Raw genomic sequence first — 26,337 nt, forward strand, 5'->3', positions numbered from 1 at the left:
TCAAATCAGAGCTGCAGCTGCTGGCCTACACCACAGCCACAGCAACGCTACATCCAAGCCGCATCTGTGACCTACACCACAGCTCACGGCAACCTGGCGGGACCCTTAACCCAATGAACAAGGCCAGGGATCGAACCTGCATCCCCATGGACACTATTTTGGGTTCTTAACCTGCTGAGCCACAATGGGAACTCTACTTTCTCTTCTTACACTTGATTTAAAAAGGAATCAGAGGAGACAGCATAGAAAAGAAACACGTTAAGTTTCTGAAAAAAATTAACAGCAGTTTAAAAATGAACAGTTCCCAAAGAATTCTCCCCTTGCTGGTATAGAGCAGAACAAGTCCTACTTGTCTTAACTGTTCCTACTCATCACTAACAAGAATGAATGGTAAGATCGGGGAATTTGGTAAGACCACCTTAAGGAAAAAAAGCTTGAATCTCCACTTCCTCTCATCTCTCTTCTTGCCCTCTAGGAGGATAGTTAAAACAAAGACCTGAGAAGGCGTTAGGTGATTTCCCCTGAGAGTGATGTCAGAGCTCTGAGAGAGCATCGCTGTGTCTTTGCGAAAGGGGGCAGAAAGCTGAAGGCAGTGAGTGAGTTAAAAGCAGGACGTAGATGCAACTTAGAACTTGTTTACAAGGTCTCACAACAGCATAAAGGCACTTTAGTGCTGGTTGAGAAGGAGGAGGTACTTGCTTACATCATCAATAACAAAAAGAATCTCAATACTGGAAAGATTTTCATCACATTCTAGCAAAATTTTAAAAAAGGGTAGTGTTAAACATTCGGACCCTTTTAAAAAATTTGCTTGAATACATGTTAAAAGCTGCAGATGGACTAAAAAATTATGTTCTTAAAAAAATGATGTGGTCATAATAAAAAAAGAACACTTTTATACATAGGATTTTATTTTGTACTGCTATAACAATTCATTATAGACCAAGGGAGAAAAAGAAAAAGAAGGATAAAACCACCACACTGAGTAAAATACTAAAGCTTTTCTACTTTTAACAGGATTTTCCATCTGGTAGATTTATTGTCATATCCCCTTCGAAACAGACAAGATGCTTACCGTATTTTAAAGATTATAGGTTGCCACTGAAAGAAAAATCTCACACAGTCACTGTACATCAAGGTTGAAAAACTGTCCTGCGTGAAAAATATACTTAGAAATCATGTGAATAAAAGAAAAAGAAAACATTATTGTGTTTAAGGAAAGATTAAAGTCCTCATAATGTGCCGTCTAAACGTGGACACTCCTGCTTCCTGGAGCCACTCAGGTGGAAGGAGTCCTTGCTTCCGCCCACCTCACTCTTCATACTGTGTTTTCACCCAACAGTGTTCATTAAGGCAAACAAACACATCCTTTTCTGAAGAGGTCTTAAAGAAATGGTGGACAAATAGCAAACTTTTGGCATTAAAACAGGTTAACACATACATAGCCTTTAGTAATGTACATTAAGCATATTTTTCTTGGACGAGTGACAGAAAAGATGAACATGCTTGTTACCAATGTCGAAAAGTTTAAAATTCAGGGTCCAAGCAATTCCTAACGAAGCTTCTGTAGCTTTAAGCTCTAAACAGTATAGAATTTATGCAAATGCATTAAAGAATTCAAGCTTGGCAAATGACACCCAAGCAGGATATTAAACTATATATACAGAAAGTAAATGATAAATACAGAATTAAAAGAGTCCTTCTGTTTTCCTTATAGCCTTGAAAATTGACAAACTTTTGAGGACAGTCCTGTAATATTAAACATTAGGTAACCACAGGTGTGGGGAAACCTAACTACACAAACCAAGTTAAAATACTCAAGATGACTTTGTAGTGTTTAATACAATTCAGTTTGTAGGTAAGGGCACAAGACAACATTTAACAAAAATAATCACATCAATTGACCTAGAAATCAAATGCAAATAGATATGAATACAATCTCCAAAATCTGTCTTTTTAAGTGAACATTAACCATTTATTCAAAGTTATACAAGAATTTGAAGGATTAAAGTCTTCTGTGACATAAAGCCATTTTGAATAGTTTCATGTCTCAGCTGGGCAGGAGGAGAGGGTCAAAGAATGGGCGAGTGGCCCCGTTTGGGCAGCCAGACGTAAAAATAGACTCAACAGCAGCCTCCGCCGGCCTGCTGTCCTCCCTGACTGCCTGCGTGGGTGGCGTTAGTAGCAGCGTGCTGGGGGCCAATCTTAATGCCATTTGCCTGAAAGAAAAGAGAAGGGGCTAATGTAATAAATGGAGCTGGAACCAACCAGACAGTACAGATTCAATTTAAGAAATTCTTTTGTTTCTTAATGGCACAATCTTGGCAAGTAACTAAAAAAAACAACCACCACCACATATTAAGCCAATTTTTGCAACAACTAAAACAATATCTCTTAGGGGATATTCCTTCCTTTTAAAATAATACTGTGGAAGGAAATATTCCTGAAAATCATTCCCTATCACACCAGGTACTACGTTAACTGGAATGCTGCTTGTATGGGCGTTCTCACAATGGAGAGACTGTTTCAAATGCAATCTTTAAAAGAGAAAACTATGCAAAGCCTGTGCTGCTCTAATGCAACATACACTCTTTCCTCTAGACAGCGCTTCTGTTCCATGTTGAATCAGCTGTACAGGCTAAGGGCATATGAGTGTTCTGTGTCATCAATAATTTCTATGATCCCCAAAGACATGGCAGCTTGCCAAGAACCCACACACAGAGTAGTTCTTTCATTCATCAAACTCACACTTCTGTCTTAACCCTCACTCCCTCAAGTGGATTTTACCTAAAAATACAACACTTTGAGAAAAGTAATACAGTAGCTTCAGAAATTAAGCTCTTAAGGAAACTTTACGTCACAGTAAATCTCAGATTTATAGTGCTTGGCAGTTGTTCTGCAACAGTAGTAGCCTTGGGGTTTCTGGCACTAGCTCAGTATTGACAGCAGCTGATGTGGTTTCTTTTCGCTCTTTTGACTCCTCTTTAATAAAAAGCATGCCCTATGGCTCATTGGTTTTGCCCCCTCTGGGCTGGTAGCAACTTCTTGAGGAATCAAGGAGTCCGAGCTGGCACGAGGCCAAATAAATCGCACGGCCTGTTGGCTCCTGACAGCACGTTACAATCAGAGCTGCACCAGGCCCGGTAAAGCAGTCAGCTACTACGTGAAACCAACAGAAACAATGAACCGCCCTTTTACATACAGGCCCGATTACTCTTCAATTTATGTGGCATTAGTCTCTGAATGGTGTCGCCTTTAAATGAACTCAAGAGCTACTGCCATACAAGCCTAGAAGATAGGGGTTAGAAACTGTGTTACTACAAATGAAAAGAAATGAGAAAACCAAGTACTTCAGGGAAAGCTTAGGCAAACTGTTGTTTGTTTTAGCCAAGAATAATGAGGCAAATAATAAAGCGCCTCCTCTGGACAGGCCAGAGACACACACGCAAGGTCCTCCTAAGTCAGAGTCGCTCTCACAGCACCTGGGATGGAATGAAGCTTTTTCCCCTTCGAAGCAAAAAGTCTTAATGGCACAAATATGTATGTAAAAGTAAATACGCTTATTCTGAAACAAAAAAGGATAGATGGATGGCAGGTCAAAAGGATGGCTGCTGGTAAACCTTCTGAATTGTTTGCTTCAGAGCTTTACATTGTATCCTACTCATGTTGTTCAAAACTAGCTTAGTAAAAAAAAAAGAAAAAAAAAAAAACTAGCTTAGAGTAATTTTGCAAAAAAAAAAAAAGCAAACAAACAAACAAAAAAACAAAACCCCAACCAAAATACCCCCAAAGACAAACTAGTGCTAAGTACCAATTACATACATTAATTCAGTCTCCTGAAAACATGCCATGCTGTCCTGGGAGTAATTTCCAAAGTGGGTGTTTCCCTCTTCCACACCGGACCAGAGTGAGCAGCCTGCATCAGCAACTGCACACACGCACTCACACACAGAAAATTACTCCCCAAAGCGGATGGCACCATATGGACGTGTGCAAGAAAGCTGATTTCCCTCTCTCTTTAGAGGACTGACATGATGGTGCATTGCTCGCAGTAAACAGACAGGGTTACTTACTCTAACCCGTTTTCCTAAGGTGATTTTCTAATCGAACATAAACACTTAACTATTATACAACATATAACAAGTTTTCAATTAGATAATTATAAACCAATGTGTTAACTGACATCATAGATCCACGTTAGGAATTTAAAAAATATATAAAATCATGAATCCAAGTAATTAAAATTCAATTCTAAATTAATATTAGTCAATAATATTTATATGTATATACCTCATTATTAATGTCAAAGACTCCTTCTTGGATTTTTTCATAAATTTCTTTTGCTGTATTAATAAATGCCTGAAATATAAGGTAGAGAAATTGGTTCAAAATATTTAAAATACACGTTAAAAGAACATTATATTAAAAGCTCTATAAAATATCACAATGCTCAACACAAGAGTATCAACCAATGTAACACAGCATAATAGAATAAGGAAAAAAACCACATGACCATTTTAATAGATGCAAAAAAAGCATTTGACAAAATCCAACAACTTTTCATGGTGAAAACACTCAACAAAGAAGGGCTAAAAGGGAACTTCCTCAGCCTGACGAACAGTATCTAAGAAAACCCAGAGCCACCCTCATACCCAGTGGTGAGGACTGAAGCTTTCCCTTAAGATTAAGAACAAGACCAGCATGTGTGGGAATGTTCACTAACACTGTCAGGGGCAACAACCAGAAAGTGGAAACACACAAATACTCATCAACTGATGGATGACAATCAAAATGTGGTATAACCATACAAGAGAATATCATTCAGCCATAAAAAATTAGTACTGAGGAGTTCCCATCGTGGCTCAGTGGTTCACGAATCCAACTAGGAACCATGAGGTTACGGGTTCGATCCCTAGCCTCGATCAGTGGGTTAAGGATCCAGTGTTGCTGTGAGCTGTGGTGTAGGCTGGCAGCTACAGCTCTGATTAGACCCCTAGCCTGGGAACCTCCATATGCTGTGGGAGCGGCCTCAGAAAAGGCAAAAAGACAAAAAAAAAAAAAAAAAATAGTACCGATTCATGTGACAGTGTGGCGGAACCTTAAAAGCATTATGCTAAGGAAAATAAGCTAAACATAAAAGACCACAGATAGTGGGATTCCACTTATGAAATATTCAGAAGAGTTCAAGCCACAGAGAGAAAAGGAAGATTATTGGCTGAAGGGAGGAATGAAGAATGACTGCTAATGAGTCTGGGGTTTCTTTTTGGGGTGATGCAAATGTTCTGGAAGACAGAGGTGATGGTCATGCAACTCTGTGAATATACTTAAATCCACTGAATTGTGCCCTTTAAAAAAGGATGAATTTTACGGCATGTGAATGCTATATCTAAGAAGAAAAATTCACGACTGGGGAAGGAGAGGGAGGCCATAACCTGAGAACCACGTGTCAGCGAGATAAGCTGCCTACCGGTCCTTGCTGACACTGGCTCACTTTAGGAGGCCACTATTCCACAAAGGATCCCTTTTGCCAGACAATGGATTACTTAACATACAGTTTAAGACAGGAAGAATCAACAGACGATTATGATAAAGAAAAAGACAGCTTAACTTCTTTCTTCCCTCCCTCCCCACTCTGTTTTTTTTTGCTTTTTAAGGGCTGCATCCAAGGCATATGGAAGTTCCCAGGCTAAGAGTCCAATTGGATTTTCAGCTGCTGGCCTACACCACAGCCACAGCAATGTGGGATCCAAGCCACAGCCTCGTCTGTGACCTACACCACAGCTCACAGCAGTGCCAGATCCTTAACCCACTCAGCGAGGACAGGGATCAAATCTGCATCCTTATAGATACCAGTTGGGTTCGTTTCCACTGAGCCACAACAGGAACTTCAAGGTGGCTCAATTTCTATGCCATGTTGAATAAAATCTCACCCCTTTCCCACATAGCATACTATTACAATGACAAAAAATTAGTTAGAACATTGTAACCAAATTAAGCCTCTAAATACCAAATTGAATCCTAAGCATTCCATATTTACCTAAGATGCTAAGATATTTTATACATATATTACCAAGGCTACAGAAGATGAATATAAACTTGGGCTCTAAACTATCAGATCTGTGACTACAGAAAGTAGTATTAATACTATATTCAATTAGCATTCTATGAAAATTCATAAAAGGCTGCTCTCCTCTATCACTGATACGGGCTTAATTCAAAATTTAAAAAGTAAACAGGGTTCATGGAAGGAACACATCATACCTTTGTCTTTTCTACACTGGAAACGTCTGACTGCTGAACTTGCCACCAGAGCTTTTGTTTCCTAATTAACAGGACTGATATGTTTTCACCTTTAAAGGCCTTACAGCTCCCCAGAGTAATCAATCTCCTGCAGCTCAATTACTGCACCAAGAACACACCAGTCAGTGAAGGAAACGTGAGCAACTGTGGCGGAGCACAGAGATATGAATATGCATAAACTCTAAGTGGCTGATCGAATCATCAGAGAGGGTCATGAGAACTTGCAGCAAAATAATGAGAAGAATTAATCACTGCAGATTCACAAGGCACTTAGGAAGCAAGTGTACTTTCCGTTTGCACGCTGGAGTTAGAGCAGAGGAGAAACTGGCCTTTAGCCAACTATGAATTGATTCACAATCCTCAAAATTGAGGATATCCTTATAAATTAGGAAAAACTTTACTCTATTTCAAGTAACATGTTACTAACAGTGAGGGATTGAGAAACCAAGCTAACTAAATACTGAAGTCAACAGACTGATCAACTCAGAGGGCTGGAATAACTTAACGGGCTCCCACGTGTACATTTCACTAGAACATGTGACAGACTTCAAGGTCCCATAAATGAGTTATCAGTTCATATGAACAAGCATTTATATTATAAAAGTCATTACATGTGCCAAAGGATGTAAATAAATTGACTTTTTGCTAATTTGTTGATGAATCACTTTAAAAAGTGGCTTAAAAAAGCTGTATTTTTCTTTATGCTAAATTTCCCAAGTCACTACTAATTTTATTATCTAAATAGTATTTAATACTTTTTAAGCACCTTTAAGAACAGTTGTACCCAATGGTCTTAAGAAGTATTTCTGAAAGACATACAACTAACTCTGTTACAACTCAATATAACAAATGATTATCTTTCCTTTTCTAGCTCCCATCCTCTCAATGAAACAGTCTTCGGGCAATGCTACATTTACTTGTCATTCAAATCTCTGATTACATAGTAAAGACACTGCAATAAAATATTTTCCACTCCTCTGAGCATGTATATCTCTATAATATAGAGAGAGGATACTATACAAATGAATTGCTTTATCTACATACTATTTAATACGTGTTACTAAGTGATTAATTAATGATCAATTTTAATGAGTCCTCAGGGTTTGAAACCCAATATGACAAATATAGAGATTAGGACACTTGCTTTAAAAGCGTGTGGTTATCCGAGTTCCCGTCATGGCTCATTGGTAACAAATCCAACTAGTATCCATGAGGATGCAGGTTCGATCCCTTGCCTTGCTCAGTGGGTTAAAGGATCTGGCGTTGTTGCAGTTGTGGTGTAGGCCAGCAGCTGTAGCTCTGATTATCAATCCCTAGCCTGGGAACCTCCTATGCTGCAGGTGTGGGCCTTTAAAAAAAAATTGTGTGGTTATGGTTCCCAAATATAATAAATATTAACCGAGTACTATTAAGACTTATTAGAGATCAAATGAAACTTCTAAGATAAGAGCCTTGGGTGTCGCAGACAGTAACTGTCCACTAAAGCTGCAAAGCACTTCAAAGACTCAAAGGTGAGAGATATGTATCTGTTACAATAATTGGCTAGAATTTTCTTTCATTGCTCATTTTACTCCAGTCACTAAAAACTAATCTCCACATACATTTTTCAAGGTAGAGATGTAACAACCTGAAATACCTTTAAAACACAGATTCAAAAAATGAAGAAATCAGCAAAATAAGTTAACTAAATAGATATTACAAGGTCTACACTAAAGCTCAGATTTTAATAGGACAGTCTTAAATTGAATTCCTTCCAATTTTAGACATCATTTTAACTAGTCGTACTTCTTCTATTCCCCAGGTTACAGAAGCAAATTATGAGAAGGAGGGGAGGAGGAAGGGAAGGAGAACGGATGTGAGGGCATGTCTGTGAGTGGCCAGTGGGGATGTGTGTGTGTGCTCGTGCATGCAGTGGTGGGTGGCATGCCGGCCAGATAGCACCGCACTGCACCGCACCAAGTATATGTTAGCAGAGGTGGTCCCAGTTGTCCAGAGAGGCTCATGGATGGCTCTTTAGTATAAACAATACAGAATATGTTCCTGAAGTGCCTTCAGTATTCTTACAAGTATTGGTGTTTACCAGGGTTAAGATTCTGTAACAATTTATTTATCTGGAATAATTATTTCCATACTATCAGAAAAATGAAGCAAGATGATGGCTAACTGCAAAAAATTTTTAGCAATGGATAATGACCACAATACTTTAAAAACTCTGACATCCTAAAGATCACTGCGGGTTTTGTGACACGCTAGTTAGAATTATAAACAATATATTCACCTATACCCCACGTTTCAAAGATAGTCAGATCTGAATATTAGTAAGTTCTAGAATAGGAAAAAATATCTGCTGAGAAAGTGAAGTGAAAGGATTTTATCAGCAACCCTGTAAAAAATACAACCTAGGCAGATCCACGATCAGGAAGCATAAACAGGTTTCCCTGCAGCAGCTCACCTTGGTGCGCCTCCTGCCTTCTTACACAGCGCTGCACGCCCTTTCTGAAGCCTCACTCTCTCTCTGCTTTTCCAGTAGCTCTCCCCATCCTACTTTGATTAATTGCCATGTTCAGTCCTTTACCTTCATTAGCCATTAATTGCCTTTCACCTCAGACACTAATCTTTCAAGCCCTGGCAGCAGTTATCTGAATTGTTCTGATAACACCTGAACTTAAGTAGGTTCTTCACAGCACAAATGAAAATAAACATAACCACAAAGAACTATAAACATTTAAAATTCAAACAATACTCAGCAAGGACACAACTGGATGTGGAGCCTACCCACCACCTGCCCTTTACCCAAGGGCGCCTATTAAATTGTTCCCAAGATTTGGCACTTCTCTGGGTACTAGGGCAAGTACAGGGAGAAGGAGAAGGGAGTTCTTCAGCTGCTGAATGGAAACAACTCAGGCAGGAGAACCAAGCACAAGGGCTGAAATTTCAGCGGCAGGTGCAGGACTGAGGCAGGTCCAGCTGAGGCCGTGGACAATGTGCTGTGAGGGCCTTCGCAGCCGACCAGAGAGGACAGAGGCAAAGAGGAACATGAGTATTGTACTTTTATTATGACTTAATAGTTTCTAAGGAAAAATACTGAAAATAAATTGTCTACAACAGAATAGCATTTAAATTGTTTCCTTGTGTGACATGCTGCCACCTGGTGGCAAGATAAAAATTACAGTATCTGTTAGGTAAGACTTCAAAATAAATCGAAGTATCTTGGTTTTATTTATAAATCTTGACTAGATGCTAAAGAGCAAAGTGCCCTGTAAAGTATGTGACCCTTTAGTTCTCTCTGAGACTGGGAAATTCAGAACTAGATTGCTATTTAAACTTCTCTTCTTAACTGTTAATCAATGCTATGGACATTATAGGTGTCCATTTGCCAAATCTTATAAAAACCAATAGTTTAGCAAGTACCTACTATGGCCAGTCACTATGCTAAATGATTTACACAGGTTTTCATTATTTCTGAAAAGAAATTCAAGGTATGAACAAAAAATGAGGACATTAACTTTGTGGGTTGAAGTTGTAGCTGTTCATCAACAGAATGGCTGGCTACGGTGTTTATAAGCAGTATGGCTAAGGTGGGGCTCTGAACCTGCTGTCTTCGGTCACAGCCCAGTGCCACATCTTACCACATGTGTTGCTGGGACTTCACCTCTCTGTAAAGTGAGGGTAATAATGGTGCCCAGTGCAGACTGCTGGAGGATGAATGTAAGCCCCATCAGCCCTCACCACCGCCCCATGCAATGATGTGGACCAGCAGCGGAAGAAGTGGCTGCATGTGAGCCACACTCTTCAGTGCATTCAAATACTGTGATTAAATAAAACTGAACATCAAAACGTAAATTAGCCACACACAATGTGTACAGTGAGCCCTAAAGAAAATGTACTAAGATTTAGATATGATGCAGAGATAGGAAAGCCTTGTGGAAAGGACATCAGACTAGAATTCACGATGAAGCAGTTTAAACATGAAGCGTCTTCAAATTTTTGTGACTGAAGATGTTCTGATTCTATCTGATGTAGCTTCCAGGGGAGAGGCCTCACACACACACCATCCAATACAACAGCTTTCAAACCATATTCCTGCACATCCCACAGGGGCCATTTCCTGGGGGTGAGGCAGGCTGGAGGGGAGCCCAGTGGAGGGACAGCCATTTCCCCCCTCCCTCACATTTTCCACGGCCTCCCCTATTCTCGTCATTTCCTCTGCAAAGGGAGGAATGATGGGCCCAAGACCCTGTACGACTGTAGCAGAAACAGGGTAAAGACATTCTGCCCACATGTATCTTGTCTTTATTAGGATCAATTATCTTTAGGACAACTAAGGACTTGCATTTACTTTGCTTATGCTGCTGTTAAAAGTGAACATAAAATCACATATTTCTCATAGCCTTTAAAAAACATCTAGCTAAGAGTTCCCATAGCAATGTGGTGGAAACAAATTTGACTAGGAACCATGAGGTTGCGGGTTCGATTCCTGACCTCACTCAGTGGGTTAAGGATCTAGTGTTGCCGTGAGCTGTGGTATAGGTTGCAGACGTGGCTCAGATCCTGCATTGCTGTGGCTATGGTGTAGGCTGGCAGCTGTAGCTCTGATTTAATCCCTAGCCTAGGAATCTCCATAAGCTGTTGGTGTGGCCCTAAAAAGCAAAGCCTAGCCAGAAATTATTTCAAATTGCTAGGATTATTTTTGCAAGTACAAAATACATGTTACATCCTTTGTGTCCTTCCTTCTCTTACAAAAATCACCATCACCAGCCAATGCTTATTAAGGAAAGGTGTAGCTTAAACAAATCCTGATCAATTTCACCAGGGAAATAAAGGGTGGGGTGGGAGGGGGACCTGGAACTACTAGGTTAGAAAGGTTTGCGGGTATAGTATTTAACAAACTTTCTTCTTCTCCTTCTGTCAGAGGTAACAGACAGACATGTTTAATTCCTCGGTAATTTAGTTATCCCATTCAACCAGCATTTATGGAGTACCTGGTTTGTACCAGGCACTGAGCATACTCAACTGTATACTCTGGGAAATGAATGTCTTTATAAAACCTCAAGGACGTGGTAGCACAGGATAGATGTAAACCCAAATTGGAACATAGCACTAACACGTCCACAATAGTTGTTTAGAAGGGTAACATGGCATATAACCACTTCTGCCAGTAGAAAAATTGTCACGAGAAAAAGCCCCGTGAAGAGACCTAAAGGCTAAGTATACTCCTACCTATTTATGAGGGAAATTAAGGAGAGGAAAGAGCATTCTGGACAGAGGCAGATTTAAAGCTCAGTTACACTGGAAGCTGAGGACAGGCAGGAAGCAGGCGGGAGACAAAGTCAGAAGGTAGTTCAGAGAATGAAAACCTACGGAGGCAAGGTCAGCAACAGGAAGGCCAGGAAGGGGTTTAGAATAATAATCAAGGTAAAAAATGAAGGCCGATAAATTAAAATAGTGGCAACTAGAATGGATTGCCTCCTTTGGAGAATTTAACAGGACTGGGTGAAGAACAGGCTAAGAATGATACGGTGTTTAAGGATGACTCCATTTTTGGCTTATGTGACTGAGTGGGAAGGGTATGCTTCAAACTGAGATTAAAAAAAAGAAGAAAATCAAGTTTCGAGGAGGGAATGAAGAGATTATTTTAGACACACAGAACTCTAATGCTGATGGGAAAGTCCTGGGAGCTGGCTGTGTGAGTGTGTAAGTGTGTGACATGCATGTAACAGCATGATTTTCTTCAGACATGTTTAGCTACCCTGGTTTAGATGTAGAGAAAATGCATGTAACTTTCAAAGTTAGTTTGGTTTGGACCATCCCTGAACTGCCCTGGAGTGATGGCCAAACTTAAGGTGGAGAAACTGAGAGCCTTGCAACCTGCGGGAGGGAGGAGTAAATATTTATTACACTAAGCTGCCCTCAAGGGATGCTGGAAGCCTTGATAAGCCAGGTCAGATTTCCAGTGAAAAGCCCTGTGGTACCCACAATACTGAGAACAGGGTTAAGGAGACAACAAAGCCTTCAGTTTATAGCCACATTCCAGCTCTACAAAAACACCTGTTCCACCACTTACAACGGAGCCCAAGGCAAGGATGATGTCTTCCCACTGCAAATTCGGCCTGTAGATTTCCAAGCACCAGGACAGGACACAAGTACTAACTAGGGGCCTTGGAACTGGTTTCTTAGTTACAGAAGTCTTATCGTCATGTGTTTTTCCCCTGGACACAGAAATCCACTGGTCCTGTCAGGTCAGAGGGCTTGGCAGTTTACAGCAATCTGTCTTCTGGTAAATTGGCTATATTTTCAGCTATCATCATGGCTATATCTTAAGTACTTGAGCAGTTAAGCCAGGAATTTCCAGTTCTGATTTGTTTCAATAGTTTAAGATATTTTTAATAACTAATCTTTCCCTCAAAAAATTTTGATGTTCATATAGTTTTCTGGTTTCACATAAATCTCCACACTTAATTTTAAGTAAAATTGATGAATATAGGGAAAAATTGCCCATCAAATGCCTAAGAGATTGACAAAGTGACACTGTTTGACAAAGAATGTTTCACCATTATTCATACCACAATCACCTTTAGGTCCTAGAGAGTATATACTACTCTAAGTTTTTGGAATGTACAACTCTGAGGAAATGAAATTTTAATTTAGAGAGAAAAGATATAGAGACAAACAGGGAAGGAATTATAAAGTAAATATATCACTTTGGGAGTATTGAAACCCCTTTTAAAAAGTTGGCCTGTGGCTTTTGGGAAGGAGTACTTTTCCTAGCCTGCCAGAATTTTTGCTACAGTTATTCCTGGGTCTAAAAAAACCCTGTGAAACCACAAAGACCCCAGGCAGCTATGGAGGGAGCTCCCCATCAAAGGAGAAGCCAATCTGTTCACCTGTGTTTTCAAAAATCTCCTAGGCTTTAGAATGCTTAGGGCAAAGACGGTTTAGGACAGAATTCCACCTACAAGCTGACAAATGGAAGCAAGGCATGAGCTGATTCAAGACTGCAGGAAGAGAAGTGAGGTTAAAGTAATTAAGCAAAGACTTCACCATCCAAACATTTTTTACTGTGTGGGGGAGAAACTGTGCTAGGTGTTGGGGATGCCGAGATGAAAAGATAGTCTGTATTTTCAAGGAATTTTGTCCTTATAATGAGCCAATGTGAAAAAGGAGGGTCATGACGGGGAGCTACGATAAATACGTGCCTGGAGAAAAGCGTGCCCACGTGCTGACCCTGTGGGTGGTGGAGGTCGTGTGTCTCAGCACAGCCCAAGAGGAGGGACTAGAGTGGCTGTACCCGAAGTTCAGGTGGGAAGGAAGGGCGTCTCAAGGGCAGAGAAGACTTTCTATCAAAGGGGTCAGGAACACCACCAGCCGACAAGCCCTAGGTTTACCAGGGAGGGCACGGGGGAGGTAGCAAAAAACAGGGGCCTGTCTTCCAAGCTAAGGAGCTTGATTCTGACGCTGCGGGGAACCACTGCATGGATTTCATCAAGCTGGAGAGTGACACTCAGCTTTAGAAAGATCTTAACAGGCAACAGCAGAGAGGACTGAAAAATGAAAACAGGGCATCCAATCAGGATGGAGTCACAGAAGAGGACAATCTGGAGAGAGATTTAACACCAGAAATAGTAATACACATGTGGAAAGTGATCCATATTAACTGAAGAAATAGTGTAAAGGGTCGGAAAAGAGAACGTTCTAGGATACAGGACAGTGATCGTCTGTACACGAGAGCAGAGACAGGCTGTCCCATGTAGTCTGCACGTTAAACTGGGACAGTCCAAGACCCACTCATGCAGAACTGCGCAGGGACAAGTGGTCAGGGTGGAGCTGAACACACAGCCTAAGAAGGCTATTCCTGGATTTAAGTGCCATTTCAACTGGAAAAAAGAGAGGGTCAAGAGTCTGGAAGGCTAGAGAGGCAGAGAGAGGACAGTGTCATGGAGCTAAAAGTTTACAGAAGAGTGGTTCAAAGCATCAGATAAACCCAAGGGACCCTTCAAGGTAAGAAAAGCATTTGTAGGTGAGGCAACCAGGAGGTCCAGGGCTGTGATGGAGGAAGTCAGACTGTGAAAGGAGGCACAAAAAGAAAGAGGAAACAGAGGTAGATCTTACTAGAAACTAGAAGAGAACATACCCAGGAGAAGAGGGCCTGAGAGCTTTTGCTGTTAGGATGGGTGAAACGATGACGACGGCATTCTATGCTGAAAGCCAGGAATCGGCAGAGGAGAGGACAAAGCTGACTAGACGATCTGAAGAAATAATGTCTGTGGAGCTGGGAAAGGATAGCGTTCTACTGGCCTCTCCTGTTAGTGAAAAGCCCACTGACTTCCCAGCCTGCCCACTCCTCAGGGGGCGCCCCGGTCACAGCACTGACATCATCCTGTAAGCCGGCTCCAAATGTGGACTTTCTGGCCACACCCCAGACCAACTGGGCCTACTGGGTCAGGAGCTACATCTTAACAGGATTCCTAGGTGATGAGAAAGCACATTCATGTTTGACAAGCACTGTTCTATATACAACTGATTTGGAAATATACATTATTTTTTTAGCTGCACCCAGGGCATGTGCAAGGGCCCAGGTCAGGGACTAAAGCCGTGCTGTAGTTACAGCCTGCGTGCAGTACCAGAAACTCGACCTACTATGCCAAGGGGAACTTCCTGATTTCGAAAAAAAATATTTTTACGAGATACTCTGAGCTTAAGAAAAATGTAGTCCCCATTCCCCCACTGCAAACTCCATGTTACCATGAAGTAAGAGAATTAGCAAGGGTATCTGTCTTTTGGATACTATGCACCCCACTACAATTCCATTGTTTCTTTAGGTGGGGGGTGGTATGGCTAAATCACATTTGGAAACCTCTGGGTTAAAAAGAAGTCAAGTTTTTTAACAGTGGGTTTTTAGAAACGAATACACTGTTGCGAATTCTGGTTTTTTAAAGGGGGCATGGACTCTAGCTCCTCTTAAACTCGTCTGACCACAGAACCCCGTGCAGGAGCCATGGTTTTAATTCGTGCTCCTCAAAGCAGGCCAGGCTAACCCTCAGTACAGCTAGTCTCTACCGTGTGGGAACGGATGCCCAACGCGCCTGGGTTCGCGTGCTCTGTGAAAGAACTTTGACAACGTGCCACACCACTCCACAGCCGCCTTAATATTTCAGGCACTAGATATGTCTTCTTCATTTGAAAAGACTCCTGAAAGACGTCTCCACTTAGCAGACCCCCTTCTAAACGCTGCCATCCATGTGCCTAATCAAGACCACCAGAGGTCAGGCACTGGAGCGTCTCGTAACCCCGATACTAACTCCTCCGTGTGTCACAGGAGAGACCACTGGGCTCACACCTTCCTGGAACCCTGCAGACTGGGACAATAAACGAAACTGTGGTTCTGGAATGAACGGCCAGGGGCTGGCAGCCGAGCAGGCGTGTGGCCAACGGGGAGCCGGGCAGTTAGCAGGCAGGCGTGCTACCTTGATGTCCTCACCAACCTTCAGGCCTCAGTTGAAAATGGAAGTCAAACTAATATTCAAAAACATTGGAGTTCCCGTCGTGGCGCAGTGGTTAACGAATCCGACTAAGAACCATGAGGTTGCGGGTTCGGTCCCTGCCCTTGCTCAGTGGGTTAACGATCCGGCGTTGCCGTGAGCTGTGGTGTAGGTTGCAGACGCGGCTCGGATCCCGCGTTGCTGTGGCTCTGGTATAGGCCGGTGGCTACAGCTCCGATTGGACCCCTAGCCTGGGAACCTCAATATGCCGCGGGAGCGGCCCAAGAAATAGCAACAATAACAACAACAACAACAACAAAAAAACATTTACTGCTGGTCAGAGGGTTGAGTCTTTAATTCCTTAACAGCAAAATCTTTAGTAAAACAGAGGTCAAAATAATCTTTTTTGCCAACGAGAGGTAAACGAGCCTAAAGGTCACTTTCCTAGTCAAGACTGCAATGACACTATAGATGCCCTGTGAGTTCAGCATGGACACTGCTTGAAAAAATGACAACTAAATACGTGGGTTCCTCCATAGGCCATGCACTCAAGTATATGTGTATAGCATCCAAATAGCAAGTTTAAAAATCAGTAACAGGAATTGAAAATGTAAAGAATGAGTTCCAGTCTCCTACGAATTACCATCTGGACAAAAATACTGGTTGAAAACGGCCTTTTTTTTTTTTTCCTTTTTCTTTTTAAGGCCACACCATCGGCATCTGGAAGTTGCCAGGCTAGGGGTCGAACTGGAGCTGCAGCTGCCAGCCTACATCACAGCCATGGACATGCCGATTTGAGCCACACCTGTGACCTATACCGCAGCTTGCAGCAACGCTGGATCCTTAACCCACTGAGCAAGGCCACGGATCAAACCCGCATTCTCGGAGTTCCCGTCGTGGCTCAGTGGTTAATGAATCTAAGAACCACGAGGTTGTGGGTTCTATGCCTGGCCTTGCTCAGTGGGTTAAGGATCCGGCGTTGCAGTGAGCTGTGGTGTAGGTCGCAGACGTGGCTTGGATCCCATGTTGCTGTGGCTGTGGTGATTTGGCCCCTAGCCGTGGGAGTGGCCCAAGAAATGGCAAAAAAAAAAAAAAAAAAAAAAAAGACAAAACAAAACAAACAAAAACGCCACACTCTCATGGATACTAGTTGGGTTTTTAACCCACTGAGCCACAATGGGAACCCTGAAATTGGCTTCTTCATTTCATTGACATTTAGGAGATGAATTCTGGGGTATACTTCTACTATGACATTTAAGGGTGTATTTCTTCAGTGAGTAACAAATAGGATGAATGATAATAGCCATGTTTGGGGTCATCTCAGGTTGTAAAAAACTGACCAAAATCCACTTCGTAGGAGGGATGAATTCTCTTACTTTAACTTTTAATTTGGAAATTATAATTTACAGTTTAGAAACACACATACTCAAACATAAATGCTTGTGTACCATAGCAGTCTGTTACTACAGAGAGATTTTATATGGAGAGAGCTTTCTATGTTTGTATGTATATAATGTCTGCATATTCATAGTCTGTGTATGGTATTAATCTTATATATGATTTTATAAACATAAAATGATATCCATCTATTATTAAATAGTAGCTCTTAACTGAGAAATTCTACCTCCATAAGTAATATCTAGTTTAGGCAGACTAGGGTATCATTTTATTTTTATAAATAAACTCTTTAGAAGATAATTTTCAAAAAAAAAAAAAATTTAAAGTATAGTCTTGGGTGCCATTTTTAGCTTCATATCCCTGTTGAAGATCAGCAGCATAAACTCAGGTAAGAGCAAAACAGCTGGCACATCAGAGTTAAAGGAAAATAGTAAGTCCAAGATATAAGGAGAGCAGTGCTAAATGAAGGTGTTAGTAGGGCCTGAGATGGAAAGGAGAAAGAGGACAGTATGGTTTAGAAACACAGTGTACTTGGCTCCAAGCCTGAAAGAGGAGAGGATGCTCACTGTGGGATTCACAGGTCAGAGACAGCCCATAAAATCAAAGTGATGTCCTCTTGCAACAGGACTTACTGTCTTCACTCCCCCGCCCCCCCCCGGTTGTCAATGAAATGAAGCTTTTTAAATATCAAAATACATACCATCCTACCTACTACAAAATGAATTATGCTGAGTTGTTGGTATCACACTTCATCGGTTTTAACTGCATCTTACAATTCTAGCTGGTGTTACTGATATTTAGATTCCCCTCTGAGGAGGGCTATCCTGTGCATTTTTCTCTAACACCACTTTGGCCCTTCTCTGCCCCAACAGATCCTTCATGGTGAATCTATTATGCTGAGTAAACCAGTACATACAATATTCTTGATATTTCCATTATCAAGGATCCCTCATGCTGCCTTTATAACCATCCCACTTCCTCTTCCACGCTGACACCCTGCTTAACACTAGAAATGACTAATCTGCTCTCCATTTCTCTAATTTTGTCATTTCGGTCAAGTCATATAAATAGAATCATACAGTGTGCAACCTTCTGGGACTGACTTAACTCATTGAGCATAACTTTCTGGAGATTCATCCAGGTTGTTGCAGGTAATAACAGCTTGTCCCCTTTAACTGCTGAGTTGAGTAGTTGTCCACGGTGCTGGATGGACCATACACTTTGTCTAACTATTCATCTGTTCAAAGACATCTGGGTTGTTTCCAGTGTTTGGTTATTATGAGTAACGCTGGTATCAACAACTGTGTTCAGGTTTCTGTGTGTACATCGGTCTTCATTTCTCTGGGATAAATGCCCAGGGTGGAATTTCTAGGTCATGTGATAGCTGCACATCCAGTTTTTAAAGAAATTGCCAAACTGTTTTCCAGAGTGGCTACAGCATTTTCAAATTCCCATCAGCAATAAATGAGTGATCCAGCTTCGCCACATCCTTGCCAGCATTTGGTGTTTTCACTATTTTTCACTGTATCTATTCTGGTAAGTGTGTAGTGGTATCTCATGGAGGGTTTAATTTTCATTTCTCTAATGGCTAGTGATGCTAAATATTTCTTTTCAAGTGTTTATTTGCCATTTATATATCCTCTTTGATGAAACATTTGCTCATGTCTCTTGCTCATTTTCTAACTGAACTGTATGGTTTCCTTACTATTGAGGTTTTCTTTTCTTTTTTTTAGGGCTGCATCTGTGGCATACCAAAGTTCCTGGGCTAGGGGTCGAACCAGAGCTACACAACTACAGCAATGCCAGATCGAAGCTCTGTGACCTGCACTGCAGCTTGCAGCAACACTGAACCCTTAACTGAGAAACAATGTCAAAGATCAAACCCGGAGTCCTCACGGATACTAATTTGGGTCCCCCTCCCACCCCGGCTTTTTTAGGGCCACACCCATGGCATATGGAAGTTCCCGGGCTAGGGGTCGAATTGGAGCTGCGTTGCTAGCCTATGTCCTCATGGATCCTAGCTGGGTTCGTTATTGCTGAGCCACGATGGGAACTCCACAAATTGGGTTCTTAATCTGCTGAGCCACAATGAGAACTCTATTAAGTTCTGAAAGTTCTTTATTGCACTATTTTTATTTTTTTTTTATGGCCACACTTTCAGGATACAGAAGTTCCCAAACCAAGGGCTGAATCAGAATCAGAACTGGAGCCTATGCCAGAGCCACATCCATGACGGATGTCATAGCTTGTGGCAATGCTGGATCCTTGACCCACTGCACCATGAGGGAACTTCCATGATTATTTTTTTTTTTTTTTTTTTTTTTTTGGTCTTTTGTCTTTTTAGAGCCACATATGGAGGTTCCCAGGCTAGGGGTCCATTGAAGCTATAGCTACCGGCCTACACCACAGCCACAGAAACACAGGATCTGAGCTGTATCTGTGACCTACACCACAGCTCATGGCAACACTGGATCCTTAACCCACTGAGCGAGGCCATGGATCAAACCTGCAACCTCACAGTTTCTAGTCAGATTCGTTTCCACTGTGCCACAGAGGAAACTCCCACCATGATCAGTTTTGAGTTAGTTTTTTTTGTACAAGGTGTGTGGTTAGGTCCATTTTATTTTTTTTTGCTTATGGATGTTCAATTTCTAGAGCACCATTTGCTGAAACAGATTTCTTCCACTGTTAACTGGTTTGGCCCCTTTGTTAAAATCAGTTGGGTGTACTTGCATGGGTCTATTTGTGGTTCTCTCTGTGGTTTCACTGATACATCTCTGCCTTCGCCAATATCACACAGTCTTGATGGCTGCAGCTACATGAGACCTGAAATTAAATAGTGATTCCTCCTACTTTATTCTTTGCTTTCAAAGTTGTTTCAGCTATTCTAGTTCCTCTGCCTTTCAATACATAGTATCAGATAATTACAAAAAATTTTACTGGGATTAGATTGATAGGAATTGGGTTAAATCTGTATATAACAATTTATGGAGGAAGTGACATCATTACTAGGTTGTGTATGAATACTAGGTTCCAATCTCTCCATTTATTTAGATCTTCTTTAATTTTCTTTCATCAGCATTTTGTAGTTTTTACCATACAAGTCCTAAACATGGCATTTCTGATTTGTACCTAAGTATTTCATTTTCTTTCTCTTCTTTTGGCTGCCCTGAGGCATATGGAGCTCCTGCACGAATGAAGCCGAAGCAATGCCGGATGCACTGTGCTGGGCTGGGGAATGAACCCTCATCCCAGTGCTCCCAAGCTGCTGCTGAACCCTTCGTGCCATGGCAGGAGCTCATTTTCTTTTTGTGATTATAGACAATATTGCATTTTAAATTCTGATGTTCACTGAAGGGTTATAGAAATACAGTAGATTTTTAAATATATCTGTCTTGTATCCTGTAACCTTGCAGAACTCACTTTTTAGCTCTGGTTATTTTGTAAATTCTTTGGGATTTCCTACAGAGGCAAGCATGCCATCCGCAAGTATGAATTTTTATTTCTTCCTTTTTGAGTTGTATACCTTTATTTCATGTCATCTTCTTTTTTTTTTTAAACTCTTTTCTTTGGCCACACCTGCGGCATGTGGAAGTTTACGGGCCAAGGATCACACCCAAACCACAGCAGTTAACAGAGCCACAGCTGTGTCAATGCTAGATCCTTAACCCACTGAGCGACCAGGGAACTCTTTTGCTTGCTGTTCCCCCCACCCCAAGGGTTAAGTGAACATTTTTTAGAATTTTATATTGATTTATCTACTATTGTTTTTTAGTGTTTCTCTTTGTATATATTTTAGTAGTCGCTCTGAGTATTGCATTATACATATGTGTGTGTGTAAAACTTAACACAGTCCACTAGTGTTGTCATTTTACCAAATCATGTGAAGTGTAGAAACGTGGCCTCCCTTGCTATCTCTTTGTCCCCTTCTCTGCCACAGTTTTATGGTATTTCCTATAGTACACAGAGAACCATATCTGACATTACAGCTTTGTTTCAAGTGTCAAATGTAATTTAAGACTTAAAGGCTTTAAGAAAAAAGTCTATTATAACTATTCATACTTTTGGTTACTAGTATTCCCTCTTCCAAGACTCTTTCTTTTATCAATTCATTTCTTTTTTTTTTTTTTTTTTTGGTCTTTTTGCCATTTCTTGGGCCGCTCCTGCAGCATATGGGAGGTTCCCAGGCTAGGGGTCTAATTGGAGCTGTAGCCGCCAGCCTACGCCAGAGCTACAGCAACACGGGATCCGAGCTGTGTCTGCGACCTACACCACAGTTCACGGTAACGCCGGATCGTTAACCCACTGAGCAAGGGCAGGGATCGAACCTGCAACTTCATGGTTCCTAGTCGGATTAGTTAACCCCTGCACCACGACAAGAACTCCCTATCAATTCACTTCTGTTAGATAACGTCTTTAGCCACTCTTACATGGTAGATCTGCTACTGATAAATTCTTGCTTTTCCTTTCTTCTGAAAATGTTGTCATTTCCCTTCATTCCTGAGATATTCTTATTGGTTCTACCACTGTGCAGTGAAAGTTCTTTTCTTCTCAGCTCTTGAAAAATGTGCTATTTCCTTCTGGCCTCCACCATTTCCTTCTTTCTTTTCTTCTTCTTTTTCAGGCCACACCTGCAGCCTACGGAAGTTCCCTGGTTAGGGGTCAAATTTGAGCTGCAGCTGCCTGCCTACCCACAGCCACAGCAATGTGGGATCCGAGCCACACCTGTGAACTACACCACACCTCAAGGCAACACTGGATCCTTAACCCACCGAGTGAGGCCAGGGAGCGAACCTGCGTCCTCATGGACACTAGCTGGTTCTTTACTGCTCAGCTGCAATGGGAACTGCCCTCCACAGTTTCTGATGAAAAATGTCTGTCATTTGAACTGGTAAGGAAATCTTTTTCACTGCTTTCAAAAAAGATTTTCTTTTGTCTTTAGCTTTCGTTTTTTCTTTAAATGATTTTTATTTTTCTGTTACAGTCGTTTGTCTTTAGCTTTCTGAGATTTGATTGTGGACAGAAGTTTGTCTTGGTGTGGATTTTTTAGGTTTATCTTGTTTGGAGTTCGCTCAGCTACTTGAATCCATAGGTTTTTACGGTCTGTCACACTGGAGAAGTCTCTAGTCATTCCTTCTGTGAATACTTTCTCAGAGCTGTCTTCTTTCCTCTCTCCTTTCAGGCTCTGATAATACAACATTACAGCTTTAGTTAGAGCCCCACATGGACCTGAGGCTCTGCTCACTTTTTTTCTACTCTACTTTCTCTCCGTAGTTTAGACTGAGTAGCTTCTATTTTTCTACCATCCAGTTTACTGTTTCTTTCCTCTGTCCCCTTCATCCTGCTGTTGATTCCATCCACTGAGTTTTAAATTTGTTGTTATATTTTTCAGTTTTATAAGTTCCATCTTGTACTTCTTTTGCTGAGACTATTTTTTCTTTTGTTTCAGACATGCTCCTAAATTTGTTTGTTGAGGCATTTTTTTTTTTTATGATGGTTGCCTAAAAAAATCATTTGTCAGATAATTCTAACATCTTTGTCATCTTGCTGTTGGCATCTACTGATTACCTTTTTTTTCCACTCAGTTTGAGATCTTCGTACTTCTAGGTGTGGTGATTTTCTATAGAAACCTGGACATTCTGGGTACTATGTTACGACTCTCGATCTTTCTTAAAGCTACGCTTCAGCTGGCTCCCTCTGACACCACTACTGCAGGGAATGACGAGGAACATGAAAAAACCTCAGTACAGCCAGCTGATGGGAGAGGCAGCATCCTAATTTGTTCTGTGATGTTTGGCTGTAGGAGAATCCCCCCCCACCACCACCCCGAGCTGTCTTGCTGCACCCTCCCTGGTCCTTTAGCTGGGGAGTAGGCTCCTCCCCTACTGCCCCACACCTGGCCTTTCTGGGTTTCTCTAGCTAGCACTCAATCTGAGGTATCTGAGGCAAAAAGAAAACCAAGGAAACCACTGCTGTGTCATCCTTCAAGCCCCATGGTCTCTAGCTGGTTGGCCTTCTTCTCTCCAGCTCTGAGTCTCCTGTGTTTGCGTCACACTGTGCTTAGCAGGAGGGTTGGTGAGAGTGAGTCCACTCCATCTTCCCAGGTCCAGGGGTCCTTTGGTTATCATTTTCATGTTCAATCAGTTTCTAAGTTGTGTAAAGAGATATAGGTTTGATTTCACCCTTTTTGGATCACAGAATGGTCTTCTACCTTTGTAAAATATTTTATCATGAAACATCTTTATTTTTTAGGTAAAATCTCACAAATGATTACATTATATAATGCATATCTATGAATCCTTTAAAAACAGAATTTAAAAATATCACTTCTTGGGAGTTCCCGTCGTGGCGCAATGGTTAACGAATCCGACTAGGAACCATGAGGTTGCAGGTTCGGTCCCTGCCCTTGCTCAGTGGGTTAACGATCTGGCGTTGCCATGAGCTGTGGTGTAGGTTGCAGACGCGGCTTGGATCCCGCGTTGCTGTGGCTCTGGTATAGGCCGGTGGCTACAGCTCCGATTGGACCCCTAGCCTGGGAACCTCCATATGCCATGGGAGTGGCCCAAGAAATAGCTAAAAAGACAAAAAAAAAAAAAATTACTTCTTAATATCCTTGGCTTCTGAGAGACAAATTAATCTACATGATCAAGAAAAGTGCTGTTCTTGATGAATATGGGAAATTCCTGCCTAGACCAAATTTAAACAATTATTTTTATTATTAACCACAGATACATAATTTCTATAAGTGCTATCAAAGCATAAATGAAGTATTTATTTTATTTAAATGTTTTGCAAAATGAAATAGTAATTTGCTGCTTACAAATAAACATCTACTGTTGCTTGCTAAAAATAAGAAAAATGGGGAGTTTCCGTTGTGGCTCAGTGGAAATGCATCTGACTAGCATCCACGAGGACAAAAGTTCAATCCCTGGCCTCACTCAGTGGGTTATGGATCCGGCAATGCCGTGAGCTGTGGTGTAGGTCACAGATGTGGCTCACATTCTGCGTTGCTGTGGCTGTGGCTCCGATTCAACACCTAGCCCAGGAACCTCCACATGCAGTGAGCGTGGCCCTAAAAAAAACAAAAAATAAATAATAAATAAATAAAAATAAAAATAAAAATGGGAGTTCTTGTTGTGACAGCGAAAATGAATCCAGCTAGTATCCATGAGGATGAAGGTTTGATCCCTGGCCTCGCTCAGTGGGTTAAGGATCCGGTGTTGCCTTGAGCTGTGGTATAGGTTACAGATGTGGCTCAGATCCCGTGTTGCTGTGGCTGCGGTGCAGGCCAGCAGCTGTAGCCCTGATTTGACCCCTAGCCCTGGGAACTTCCATATAACGTGAGCGTGGCCCTTTAAGGAAAAAAAAAAGCAAAATGAACACAAAGGCATTAGAATCAAAACTGGAAATTTAGAGTTACTTTTCAGTAGTTTGATGCCTTGTCACCTGACTTCACAGTATGGTTTTTCATAAAATACAGACAATTCTGGCTTCGTGGTTCTCAAAAGCAACAAGAAAATCCATTGTAAATAATCAATAAGGATGTGTTTCAGATGTCATGAAACCCCCACAGTAAGTTGGCCCTTATGGTTTTGAATCCAATACCTCTAATAAAGGAATGCTTCACTGAAACAGGGAGCTTTATATGTCTATTTCAAGTTAAGCAAAGGATGGATTTCTCTCTGGGTTTGAAGTAGAACATTACTCTTGTTATCAAGTTGTAATTATTGACAATGACAGATAAAACATTAGTTGGAGCCTGTAGGAAAAACAGTAAGGACCATCACAGAGCACCACATCAAGAATGATATCTTACCTAAAATGGAATTTCTCTGTGAAAATACTAATGCTGCTGAATTGTTGTAGTCAATTTCTGGGCTCAGTAATAAATTAGAAGTGCTATGAGTTTCATTCTTTTTTTTTTTTTTTTTGTCTTTTTTTTTTTTTGTTGTTGTTGTTGTTGCTATTTCTTGGGCCGCTCCCTCGGCATTATTGTTGTTGTTGTTGTTATTGTTGCTATTTCTTGGGCCGCTCCCGCGGCATATGGAGGTTCCCAGGCTAGGGGTTGAATCGGAGCTGTAGCCACCGGCCTACGCCAGAGCCACAGCATGAGTTTCATTCTTAATAAAGATTTACTCATTTTTTCCTATGTTGAAGGCACAGTGCTAGCTGCAGCCTAGGACCCCTGTCCTCTGCTATCCTTAGAACTAGAGATTCTCCAGTCGTTTGCTTTTCTAGAACCCCTTTCTGCAGCTGCTCTTAAGATTCTTATGCAGAAGGTGGTAACTCCAGCATTACTCTGGGCAAACAACATATTTTCTTAGTCTCGCTTTTTATGAAGTAAGAGAATGTAGTAATGCATTTACCACAGAGAGGATTAACTGTCTACTCCTGTATGTACAGTAAATAAATACCACACCCAAATACATAAAACATAGAAGAACATGGTGTGTTCAGAAAACTTTCACAGTTCAGGTTGATCAATGAAAATAACTGAGATACTACAAGTTTTATTTATTAAAGATGGCATAATTCCCATGCTTTCTATAATGCTACATAACCGTAATATAATAATTTCACTGTTAAGTAGAAGTGGATACAAACAGCTACATATGTTTAGTGTCTTGAAACATTTCCAGACTTCATTAGTGTTCTTTTTTTCCCCCTCCCAAGCAACATAAAAAAGATTTTAGGGAAAGTATACACAAAGATGTGTTAAAGCATTCTGGCTTCAAGAGAAGGCTCAAAATATAATTTAAGAGTCTGACAGAAGATGAATGTCACAAGCCATTTCAAAGAGAAGAAATTTTCCTACTTTACAACTTTCAAAGACTATCAATGACCAAAGAGCTTCTGGGTGATATATCAGCAAATGTATATTAAAGTAGATAAAAAATTTCTATTAAGAAGATGAACATTTTTAAAAGGCTTCTTATTTACCTCTTCTACATTCGAAGCAGTCTTAGCAGAAGTTTCCATGAAGATAAGTCCATGTTCTCGTGCAAAAGCTTCACCTTCTTCTTTTTTTACTTCTCTTCTAGATTCTAAATCACTAAACATGGGAAAGAAAGGGCCAAGTTATCAACCAACATATTACAACTTGAGGCATCTGTGGAAAGTGTACCACAAAACCAAAAGTTGTGTTGACCATTCTTTCAAT

The 26,337-nt window shown here is 41.1% G+C and overlaps 1 protein-coding gene across 2 annotated transcripts in view; it reads right to left on the bottom strand.

Annotated features, from left to right (window-relative positions):
* Positions 1–893: 893 nt before the first annotated feature.
* Positions 894–26,337, bottom strand: part of RAB2A (RAB2A, member RAS oncogene family) — an 81,208-nt gene continuing 55,764 nt past the window's right edge. For both annotated transcript variants that reach the window (XM_001926704.7, XM_085022316.1), the window contains exons 6-8: positions 26,118–26,229; positions 4,291–4,359; positions 894–2,219 (exon numbers count right to left, since the gene is read on the bottom strand). In XM_001926704.7, coding sequence (XP_001926739.2) covers positions 2,124–2,219; positions 4,291–4,359; positions 26,118–26,229 — 277 coding nt within the window. In that variant the 3' untranslated portion in view covers positions 894–2,123. The remainder of the gene's footprint in view (positions 2,220–4,290; positions 4,360–26,117; positions 26,230–26,337) is intronic.

This window comes from Sus scrofa, chromosome 4, assembly GCF_054392235.1.
Source record: "Sus scrofa isolate SSC_HxYL_T2T_F1_AM1 chromosome 4, Sscrofa_HxYL_maternal_Yorkshire_Landrace_v2.0, whole genome shotgun sequence".
Taxonomy (NCBI): domain Eukaryota; kingdom Metazoa; phylum Chordata; class Mammalia; order Artiodactyla; family Suidae; genus Sus; species Sus scrofa.